The sequence below is a fragment of the Eubalaena glacialis genome, chromosome 8, assembly GCF_028564815.1.
Source record: "Eubalaena glacialis isolate mEubGla1 chromosome 8, mEubGla1.1.hap2.+ XY, whole genome shotgun sequence".
Classification (NCBI taxonomy): Eukaryota; Metazoa; Chordata; class Mammalia; order Artiodactyla; family Balaenidae; genus Eubalaena; species Eubalaena glacialis.
In genome coordinates this window covers 10,320,218-10,330,656 of record NC_083723.1, presented here as the reverse complement: position 1 = coordinate 10,330,656, position 10,439 = coordinate 10,320,218, and the positions used below count along the sequence as shown (strand labels likewise).

General features: G+C 65.9%; 1 protein-coding gene across 2 annotated transcripts; it reads left to right on the top strand.

Annotated features, from left to right (window-relative positions):
* Positions 1 to 466: 466 nt before the first annotated feature.
* AEBP1 (AE binding protein 1) lies at positions 467 to 10,355 on the top strand. 2 transcript variants are annotated; one of them, XM_061198398.1, is made up of 21 exons: positions 467 to 974; positions 2,621 to 2,977; positions 3,521 to 3,583; positions 3,711 to 3,782; positions 3,931 to 4,065; positions 4,143 to 4,208; positions 4,927 to 5,004; positions 5,143 to 5,226; positions 5,338 to 5,391; positions 6,030 to 6,139; positions 6,217 to 6,356; positions 6,692 to 6,776; positions 6,876 to 7,020; positions 7,123 to 7,208; positions 7,371 to 7,494; positions 7,763 to 7,959; positions 8,050 to 8,229; positions 8,442 to 8,793; positions 8,874 to 9,013; positions 9,161 to 9,300; positions 9,473 to 10,009. In XM_061198398.1, the coding sequence occupies exons 1-21, from the start codon at positions 722 to 724 to the stop codon at positions 9,915 to 9,917; spliced, it is 3,306 nt and encodes a 1,101-aa protein (XP_061054381.1). In that variant the 5' UTR covers positions 467 to 721; the 3' UTR covers positions 9,918 to 10,009. The 2 variants fall into 2 exon arrangements, with proteins under 2 accessions (XP_061054381.1, XP_061054380.1); XM_061198397.1 differs by having other exon boundaries at positions 468 to 974; positions 9,161 to 9,260; positions 9,473 to 10,355.
* The last annotated feature ends 84 nt before the right edge of the window (positions 10,356 to 10,439 follow it).

Sequence of the window (10,439 nt, the reverse complement as noted above, 5' to 3'; positions counted from 1 at the left end):
GGCCAAGGTTCCAGAGAGAGGAAAGGATAGGTGGGGACACTTCTGCGGGTCCCGAGATGGGGAGGGTCCCCGAGGCCTGAGTTCGTGGCTTGGCTCTGCCATCAGGGGTCCCGCTCACCTCCAGCCGGTTCTGGGGCATCCCGCCTCCAGTTCCCGTCCGGCTTGGGGGCGGTGTCGCAGACGGCGCGGGGCAGGGGCGTCGGAGCGCTCCGACCCTCACCCTCTGGACCTCGCATCCCCTCCGACGCTCCCTCCCTGCGGCCTTCCTTCCAAGGCGCGGGCCCGGCCCGGGACACAGCCCGCAGTTCCCACTCCGGGAAGTGCCAAGCGCGCGCGGCGCCGGGACTGCTCGGCTCCCCCCGCAGCCCCTCCGTCCACGCCCGGCTCCTCCTCCTCTTCCTCCTCCTTCCCCGGGGGTGGGGGGAGCCGGCTCCGGAAGCCCCAGCACCCCCGCCCCGGCCGCCACTGGCGCTTTGGAGAAGGCGGTCCGCGCGCGGGAGCGCGCCACGCGGGACCTGAGCTCCCAGCCGCCGCCACCGCCTCGGAACCCCCAGACCATCCCTGAGCCCACACCGACCCCTGAGCCACTGCCCGTCCCGGAGCCCTCAGCGCCCCACCCCGGAGTCCCCTGCCCACCCCGGAGCCCCCCCCCGCCCCTCCCCGGAGCCCCCGCCCGCCCCTCCCCGGAGGGCCCACCCCACCCCCCGTGCGGGCCGCGACCATGGCGGTCCTGCGCGGGGCGCCCCTGCTCGGCTGCCTCCTGGCGCTGCTGGCACTGTGCCCCGGGGGGCGCTCGCAGACTGTGCTGACCGACGACGAGATCGAGGAGTTCCTCGAGGGCTTCCTGTCGGAGCTGGAGTCCGAGCCCCGGGAGGACGACGTGGAGGCCCCACCACCCCGTGAACCCACCCTTCCCGTCCGCAAAGCCCAGACAGGGGGCAAGCCGGGGGTGCGTCCGGGGGTGGCCTCAGAGGGTAAGAGCACCGGGTAGGGGTGGCCCTCGGTGTGATGGGGGGCCTCGGGGAGCCCTGCACCTCAGGCGAGGATGGCGGGCCTCAGTGGTGTCTGGCCGAGGTCCAGCCTGCCCAGCCTGAGGAATGGCTCTGTAAGGCACAAGAGAGCCCAGATATCTGGCGGGACACTGTGCCAGGCAGAGGTCATTGCTGGCTTGGAGCCCTTTGGGTTTGGAGACGCATCCAGCAGGTCCACTGCCCAGTGGAACTGGGTCCTCCCAATCCGTCATGCACAGCCCCAAACCCCCAGAGGGACTAGACATGAACTAACTGGGGACTTTGCTGCCCCCTGCCCAGGTCAGTTTGAACGGGAACGGCCCTGCCGTCCTAATGGGGCCACTCAGTCTGATTGTGGCACACACTGGCCGTGCCCACACCACTGCCAGAGTCCCAGCCTCCAGCCTTCCCTGGGAAGGATCCCCAGCACCCTGCTGCCTGGCCTCCTACTCCAGGAGCACAGAGCCGGGGGAGGGCGTTGCAGAAGACCCTCGTCTCCACAAGGCTCCCAGGAGCACTGGGCAGTAGTCCTGGGTTATTGTGAAAATTAAACGAGGTGATGCATCCCCAAAGCATTTAGCTTAGTGCCTCTTATATAATCAGTTGTCAATAAATCTTTGCTGTTTATTGTGACCTTCCGGAGGGTGGGCAAGGGTCTTGCTGATCTCTCTCCCAGGAGACTCCAGGGCACCATCCATCATTCCTGAGGTCAGCAGCCCCTCCCCTTCATCCTGCTCTGGATCTTTCCTGGCTCCTCCCTGGGACCCATCTCAGCCTCCCCCGCCATTCCGGTCGAGATTGGTGTCCTGGCCTCTTGCACGCTGCTGTGGCAGCTCTGTTTCTCCTGACTGTCTGCGTTTTGTAGATTTTCCAGTATTTCGGTCATGTGGCCCCCACTCCATTACATTTTCAACAGGATTTGCTCAGGGGCCTGGAGGATTCCTACAGGCAGCCCTAGGCCCTGCCCCTGCTTCCTCCCTCCCCCAGACTCCGAGATGGGCGAGCAGCTGCAGTGCCCACCCATCCCTCTGTCCTCTGTGTGGCCTCAGGACCCCCTATGGTTATGGCTTCCAACCCACCCCAGACTCCTTACCCCTGGATAGGGGATAGCCCATGAGTGTCCCTTTTCTTTGAAGCTTTTCTAGCTTCAGAGAGGCCCCGGGCCCATGCCCTTTACTTTGTGTGGCAGTTGGCAGGGATGAGACTGCCTCCCCCTTAGACTGGGCACTCTCCCCAGGCCTGGATGGCTTAGTCACCTCTCTGCCCCTTCTGTGCCCAGCACAGAATAGTGGGCCCTGACTGGCCAAGGGGCCGTATGGTGAAAGAGTGGATTGTGAGATGCTCCTCTGGAGGTTTCGGTAGATGGGAGGACGAGGGCCTACCCCATGGGAAGCTGAGCCGCCCAGGCCAAGGTGTGGTGGTGACAGAAAGCCACTCCCAGCTCTGCCATGACTGCAAGTGGCTTAACCTCTCAGTTTCCCCCATCTGGGAAATGCAGGACTAACAGCAGCCCCTCTGCCCAGGTTGTAGGCACCCTGCGGGGTGGGGGGGGCACATGGGGCATAGAGGGGGTTCTTCATTGATTTTACCTGAGTCTGCATCTTGAACAGCACCTCCAGGAAAAGCCAAAGACAAAGGGAAGAAAGGAAAGAAGGACAAAGGCCCCAAGGCGACCAAGCAGCCCCCGGAGGCGTCCTCCAGGCCACCCAAGAAGCCCAAGGAGAAGCCGCCCAAGGAGAAGCCACCCAAGGCCACCAAGAAGCCCAAGGAGAAGCCACCCAAGGCCACCAAGAAGCCCAAGGAGAAGCCACCCAAGGCCACCAAGAAACCCAAGGAGAAGCCACCCAAGGCCACCAAGAGGCCTCTGGCTGGGAAGAAGGCCCCCATCCCAACCCCCTCCGAAAGCCCAAAGTGGCCACTGCCCCCACTCACCAGCCCCGGCCTCGAGGAGCTGCCCCAGGAGGGAGGTGTGTGCTGGCTCTTCTGAGACTGTGGGGCTCTGACCTGCTGGGCTGCAGGAAGAGGGGGCTGAGGGCGGGTCCCTGAGGCCCTGCCTCTCGCAGACCCTTAGAGCCCCCAGACCGGGTGGGTGCTGCGGCCTCGTTGTTGTCCCTCCCTCGGTGCCGCCCCTCCCCTGGGGAGGGAGTGCTTGGCAGCCTCGTGGGGGGGGGGGGCTTGCCCTCCACCGTCCTGGGATCTGTCCCCTGGGCCCCGTCCAGAGCCACCTGCCCACAGTGTTGCTGGGCTCCAAGCCTGCAGGTTGCCCGCCTGCTGGGGCAGCTTTGCGGCAGGTCCTCCCAGACAGCAGGGCCTGGGTTCCCCAGAAACCCGTCCAGCTCTCTGGCCCCCTGGAAGTGCCAGCAGGGTGCTGAGGGCTGGAGCAGCCCAGGCCTCCCGGGAGTGAGCTGTTCAGGGGGCGTCGGCAGGGCCCAGGTCTCGTGGAGGCTCGCTGTGCAGCCCGTGGTCAGGGCAGGCCTCCCGTCCACCTGCTCCTGGGGTTTGTGTTGCAGACGGGCCCCTCCCAGATCCCTGGCAGGGTCCAGCAGGAGAGACCGACGTGGAGCGCCAGCCTGGTGAGTGGGCACCAGCCACCTGGCCTCGGGGGACCAACCGCCCTGGCTTGCTGGGCTTGCAGGGTGGGCCTGGGTGGCGGCGGCGGGGAGCATCTTCAATGAGGCGGCCACAAGCGCTTTCCCTCAGAGCCGGAGGAGGAGACGGAGCAGCCCACGCTGGACTACAACGACCAGATAGAGCGGGAGGACTACGAGGACTGTGAGTAGGACCCTGCTCTCGGGGAGGCCCCGCTGGCCCCGCCCCCCATCTGGACCCCGCCCCTGGCCCCGCCTCCCCACCTGGACCCCACCCCTGGCCCCGCCCTCCCTGGCCTCGGCCCGGCTCAGAGCGCCCCCCTCTCCCCCAGTTGAGTACATCCGGCGCCAGAAGCAGCCCAGGCCGCCCCCCAGCAGGAGAAGGCCGGAAAAGCTCTGGCCTGCGCGCCCTGAGGAGAAGGCTGAGCCGCCCGGGCCGGGGTTCGAGGCCCCGGAGGAGAAGATCGGTAGGATGCGGGCAGACTTGGGGGGCGGGGTGCCAGGCGAGGGGGCTCTGGCTCACCCCTGCCTCCCACCTCCACAGAGCCGCCTCCGAAGCCGCTGCCACCCAACTATGGGGACGGCTACGTGATCCCCGACTACGACGACAGTGAGTGCCTAGGGCCCCTGCCCTCTGCATCCCAAGGTCGGGCTGCCTGTACCTCCAGCTTGGTGGCAGTTACCTGGCCGCCCTCTCCGGCCTGGCCGCCCTCATCTGATTTCCCCCCTCAGGCTGGGTCTTCCTGGCTCCCGACTTCGCTCTTCCCCCCCATCGCCCTCTCTTCTGGCCTCTTCTTCCTGAGCCCCAGTGGGCTTCACTCTCGGGCCCTCCTGAGCTCCGGTCCTGGCCACCTCTCGCCCCTCGCCCCTCGGGACTCCCATGCCGCCTTCCTCTCCCTCCTGCTCCCGGTCCCTTTGGACCCCGTTCCCCTCCTCCTGGCCTCTGTGCCCATCAACCCCTTGGCCCCAGCTCAGCCCTCCAGACCCCCGTTCCTGCCACAGGTGCCAGTCGTCCTTCAGGGCATGTCCGATGTCCGTGCCCCACTCCCTGCCCAGCCTTTCCCCACCTTTCTCCGGGCCGCGCCCTGCTGGGGGGCCAGGCTGGTGACTTCCCCGGGGTCTCGCTCACCCCACCTGTGCCCAAGCAGCCTCCCCCTCCAGGAGGACCCTCCCTCCTCGTCTCAGCCCGTCTGGACTCTTTAAGGCCCATCCTGATCTCACCTCCTCTCCTTGCGCGCCCCGTGCGCGGTCCGGCCCACGGGGCTCCTGTGGACCTAGGAGCCCCGGCTCGTGGTGGGCCATCTCATCAGGGCTCTCCCTCCCCACAGTGGACTATTACTTCCGGCCTCCCAGGCCCCAGAAGCCTGACCCTGGCCCGGAAACAGATGAGGAGAAGGAGGAGCTGAGTGAGTGGAACCGGGGAGCTGGCCCCCACCCCTGGCCCAGCCCCCCGGGGCAGGCCTGACCCCCGCCCCACCTGCCCCCTGAAGCCCCCCTTAGCCCGGGGCTGAGCCAACAGGCCCTTCCCACCTTCCACCCTCCAGAGAAACCCAAAAAGGAGGGCAGCAGGCCCAAGGAGGAGGAGACGGATGACAAGTGGACTGTGGAGAAGGGCAAGGACCACAGAGGTGTGTCTCTGGGGGCTGGGCCCGCACAACCTGGGTCCCCGTGAGAGGTCAGCCAGGCCCCCGGCTGCTCTGGGACCCTCAGCACCTCCTCCCTCCCTTTGTTGCCCCCAGGGCCCCGGAAGGGTGAGGAGCTGGAGGAGGAGTGGGCTCCCGCAGAGAAAATCAGTGAGGCGCTGGGGGTATGGGGACTGGGGGGCTTGGGGCAGCGGGACAGGTGTGGGGGGCTGGGAGTGGGCGTGAGGGCTGCGAGTGGCGGGGGTGCCATGGACGTGTATGGAGGCTGTAGGGTGGGTGTGACGGCTCTGGGGCCGTGCCAGGGCCGCGGGGTGACAGTGATGGGGCACGTGACCCACCTAAGGCCACACATTGGTCCCAAACGCGGATTTCCTGTTGGCACTCCAGGCCTCCAGAGCCCCTTCCTGCTCTTAAAGTCCTGCGACGCGAAAGGGAGAGGCCCTGGAGTGTCTCTGTCCTGGGCCTGACCCCAGGGGACAGAGCTCGGGGCACAAGGCAGGTGTGCATATGGCCCCGATGCAGACAATGCCTGGGACTGGCCAGGCTCTGGGGTGGCTGTCCCTGTGATTTCATGTGAGCCCCATGGCCCCTTGGAGCCTGGCATCATCAGCCCATTCTCCAGAGGGGGAAGCTGAGGCTCAGGGTGGGGAAGCACAGGCTGGGGCACAGCTGCCCTGACTGGCGCCCCCTGATGTGAGGGGAAGTGGGCGCTGGGCTCCTCCATTCTGGGTTCGGTGGAGGGAGGGACAGAGCCACGGGGCCACCAGCCTGGGGTGCCATGTCCCCAGAGTGCCCCCCCATCGGGATGGAGTCGCACCGCATCGAGGACAACCAGATCCGGGCCTCCTCCATGCTGCGCCACGGCCTGGGGGCACAGCGTGGCCGGCTCAACATGCAGGTGGGTGTCGGGACGGGCCCATCTCCCAGCTGGGTAGGGGTTTCCTGCCTGCTCAGCCCCCCTGCTGTCCCCAACAGGCCGGCGACACTGAGGACGACTACTACGACGGGGCGTGGTGTGCCGAGGACGACTCTCAGACCCAGTGGATCGAGGTGGACACCAGAAGGACCACCAAGTTCACGGGCGTCATCACCCAGGGCCGCGACTCCAGCATCCAGTAAGTCCGCCAGGCTCACAGGCACTTGGTGGAGGCAGGTGGCTCCAGGCACAGCTCTGAGTCCCGTTCAGAACCTTTCAGTGGGCCCTCCAGGGTCCCCCCACCACCACCCGCCACTCCTCGGTTATGGCCGGTCGGTTCCCTGGGTCCAGATAAGCAAACCAATCGCCCACGGCCATGCAGCGGGCATGGCAGCCTCTCCCGACATCCGGACCAACACCACACACCTGCTAGCTCTTAGGTTCTTGGGCCCAGAAGAGGGGGCTCAGGCCGCCTGAGGGCCTGGACCTGGGGCGGGGAGAGCAGCCTTACCCTGACCACCATCCGCTCCCCAGTGACGACTTCGTGACCTCCTTCTTCGTGGGCTTCAGCAATGACAGCCAGACATGGGTGATGTACACCAACGGCTACGAGGAAATGGTGGGCACCTGAGCCCTCGGCTCTATATGCCCCTCGTCTGAACCGCAGGTGGGCTCTCGGCTGGGGTTGGGGGCTGCTCTGAGGCCTGCCTCTTCCCAGACCTTCCATGGGAATGTGGACAAGGACACACCCGTGCTCAGCGAGCTCCCGGAACCGGTGGTGGCCCGTTTCATCCGCATCTACCCGCTCACCTGGAATGGCAGCCTATGCATGCGCCTGGAGGTGTTGGGGTGCCCCGTGTCCCGTGAGTGCAAGGGGCTGGCAGGGGCATGGATGGGCAGCTGGGGCAACCCACGGTGGGCTGGCAGGTGGCCAGCTCAAGGCCCTGCTTGCCCACCCTCTGCAGCTGTCCACAGCTACTATGCACAGAACGAGGTGGTGACCACCGACGACCTGGACTTCCGGCACCACAGCTATAAGGACATGCGCCAGGTTGGGGTGCTTGTCTTGAGGCCAGGGACTGGGCTCAGGGCTAACAGGGGAGCCTCCCCATAGAGCAGACCCAGGCCGTGGGAGAGGTGTGGTCACTGGGGGTGGGCTGGGGGTGGCGGGAGTATGTGGGCTGCGTAACTCTGTGTCTTCTCTGGCACCCAGCTGATGAAGGTGGTGAACGAGCAGTGCCCCAGTATCACCCGCACATACAGCCTAGGGAAGAGCTCGCGTGGGCTCAAGATCTACGCCATGGAGATCTCGGACAACCCCGGGGATCACGAGTTGGGTGAGGGCCCCGACAGCCCCCTGGAGGCCTGGCCCTCCCCACGCCCAACAGATTATAGAGGCAAGGCCCTGGCACTGCAGCTGGGTCTGCACCGTTGATGTTTCCAGCTCACCACCTCCCACCTGTCTTTGGAGCCCCTTGCTGGGCCCTACAGTCCTCAGCCACCCTCACCCCCCCTGGGGATAAGGCCGGTTTGGGTCCTTCCTCAGATCCCCTGGGCCTCAGGCCGCGGGAGGCTGGTTGGTTGCTGAGGCTCCTGCCCTTGCAGGGGAGCCTGAGTTCCGCTACACAGCTGGTATCCATGGCAACGAGGTGCTAGGCCGAGAACTGCTGCTGCTACTAATGCAGTACCTGTGCCGCGAGTACCGAGACGGGAACCCGCGCGTGCGCAGCCTGGTGCATGACACGCGCATCCACCTGGTGCCCTCGCTGAACCCTGACGGCTACGAGGTGGCAGCGCAGATGGTGGGTGGAGGGAAGGGGGTCAGGGCGGGGCCAGGGTGGGGCTGGGCTGGGGGGTGGGCTGCTGATGCTGACCCCCACCGGCTCCCCCAGGGCTCAGAGTTTGGGAACTGGGCGCTGGGACTGTGGACCGAGGAGGGCTTTGACATCTATGAGGACTTCCCGGATCTCAACTCTGTGCTCTGGGGAGCTGAGGAGAGGAAATGGGTCCCCTACCGGGTCCCCAACAACAACCTGCCCATCCCTGAACGCTACCTGTCTCCAGACGCCACGGTGAGGCTGCAGCCTGGCCAGCAGGGCCTGCGGGAGCAGCCCAGACCCTGGCGTCCTGGAGCTTGGGACTTGGGGGTGGGCTGTGGGTTACCCAGCCCAGGCGCTGAGACTGCAGGGCCTTGGAGGGACTGAGGGGGCATGAGTACCAGTATGGGGTCTACATGGAGGGTGATGGAGGCTGTGGCCCACACCTCACATACTGGCCACCCTAGGTGTCCACGGAGGTCCGGGCCATCATTGCCTGGATGGAGAAGAACCCCTTCGTGCTGGGAGCGAACCTGAACGGTGGTGAGCGGCTCGTGTCCTACCCCTATGACATGGCCCGCACGCCCAGCCAGGAGCAGCTGCTGGCCGCAGCCATGGCAGCTGCCCGGGGAGAGGAAGAGGAAGAGGCATCTGAGGCCCAAGAGACCCCAGACCACGCCATCTTCCGCTGGCTGGCCATCTCCTTCGCCTCTACCCACCTCACCATGACCGAGCCCTACCGGGGAGGGTGCCAAGCGCAGGACTACACTGGCGGCATGGGCATCGTCAACGGGGCCAAGTGGAAACCCCGCTCTGGGAGTGAGTCAGCCTGGGAGGGTCTGTGGTGGGGCATCTGGTGTGGGCAGGGGTGACTGCGGCTCTGTGTCTGCCCTGCCCAGCTATCAACGACTTCAGTTACCTGCACACCAACTGCCTGGAACTCTCCATCTACCTGGGCTGCGACAAGTTCCCTCACGAGAGTGAGCTGCCCCGAGAGTGGGAGAACAACAAGGAAGCTCTGCTCACCTTCATGGAGCAGGTGTGGGGGCTGCCGGGGGGCAGGTGGAGGAGCGGGGCAGCATTTGGGGAGAGGGTGGTGAAGGGCGAGGGGACCCTGTGCACGGGACAGGGCAGCAGCAGGCCCAGTGGGCTCTCCATGTGGACACCCGCCCTGCCTCCCCTGCAGGTTCACCGCGGCATCAAGGGGGTTGTGACGGACGAGCAGGGCATCCCTATCGCCAACGCCACCATCTCCGTGAGCGGCATTAACCATGGAGTGAAGACAGGTATACCAGTGCATACCTCTACGCCGCTCCGCTTCCCGAGGTGGGGCACTGAATCTGTACGTGCCGTTGGCAAGGCAAGCCTGGCCTGCCCAGCACGTCCCTGCTCCTCTGGAGCCCCCCAGACAGAGGGAGGGGTAGGGGGATCTCGGACAGGAGGACTGGGACCTGGGAGGGGGTACTCCTAGGCAGCCGAACCCGTCCTCCCTCTGCAGCAAGTGGTGGCGATTACTGGCGCATCCTGAACCCGGGGGAGTACCGCGTGACGGCCCACGCGGAGGGCTACACCCCGAGCTCCAAGACCTGCAACGTGGATTACGACATCGGGGCCACCCAGTGCAACTTCATCTTGGCTCGCTCCAACTGGAAGCGCATCCGGGAGATCATGGCCATGAACGGGAACCGGCCCATCCCGCGCATCGACCCGTCGCGCCCCATGACCCCCCAGCAGCGGCGCATGCAACGCCGCCGCCTGCAGTACCGGCTGCGCATGCGCGAACAGATGCGGCTCCGGCGCCTGAACGCCACCACCAGCCCGGCCACCGTCCCCACGTCACCCCCCACCCCCCCGACACTGCTCCCCACCCCTTCCTTCGCCCCCTCCCCTGCCCCGAGTTCTACCCTGGGGCCCTGGCACTTTCCACCCGAGACCACAGCTGACTGGGAGGAGTCAGAAACCGAGACCTACACGGAGGTGGTGACGGAGTTTGGGACAGAGCTGGAGCCGGAGGAGGAGGAGGAGGAGGAGAGAGAGATGGTCACGGGCCAGGAGATCCCCTTCACCACAGTTGAGACCTACACAGTGAACTTTGGGGACTTCTGAGAACAGGTCTGCCAACGCGCGAGCTTGCACCAGTAGTCACATTGCCTTGGCCTGCTCAGCGGCCATCAGCAAACGGAAAGACCCCCGGTGTGGACCCTGCCAGGAGGGGGCATGAATGTGATGGAGACCTAGGAGCCAGGGTCTGTGTCAGGCGTCTGCTCCACCTGCCGCTCTGCTGCAGGGCCGGGGTGGGGCAGCTTGAGGGAGTCCAGGGGAGGGGGGGCAGACTTCTCAACTATCTGCTCAGGCCACACCAATAAACCAAGCTCACGGCAGATGTGTCGCTGACCGCTTGCCATCCTGACCAGCTGGGAGAGGGGAGGAGGAGGGAGGCTCCCTCCACAGGAGTGCCCTGGCCC

Excerpts from the sequence above, each read along its gene's own strand:
- AEBP1 (XM_061198397.1), top strand. The coding sequence starts at position 722 with ATGGCGGTCCTGCGCGGGGCGCCCCTGCTCGGCTGCCTCCTGGCGCTG. Across the intron at positions 3,584-3,710 it reads CGACGTGGAGCGCCAGCCTG|AGCCGGAGGAGGAGACGGAG; the intron begins GTGAGTGGGCAC and ends GCTTTCCCTCAG. Across the intron at positions 9,014-9,160 it reads TGCTCACCTTCATGGAGCAG|GTTCACCGCGGCATCAAGGG; the intron begins GTGTGGGGGCTG and ends CCTCCCCTGCAG.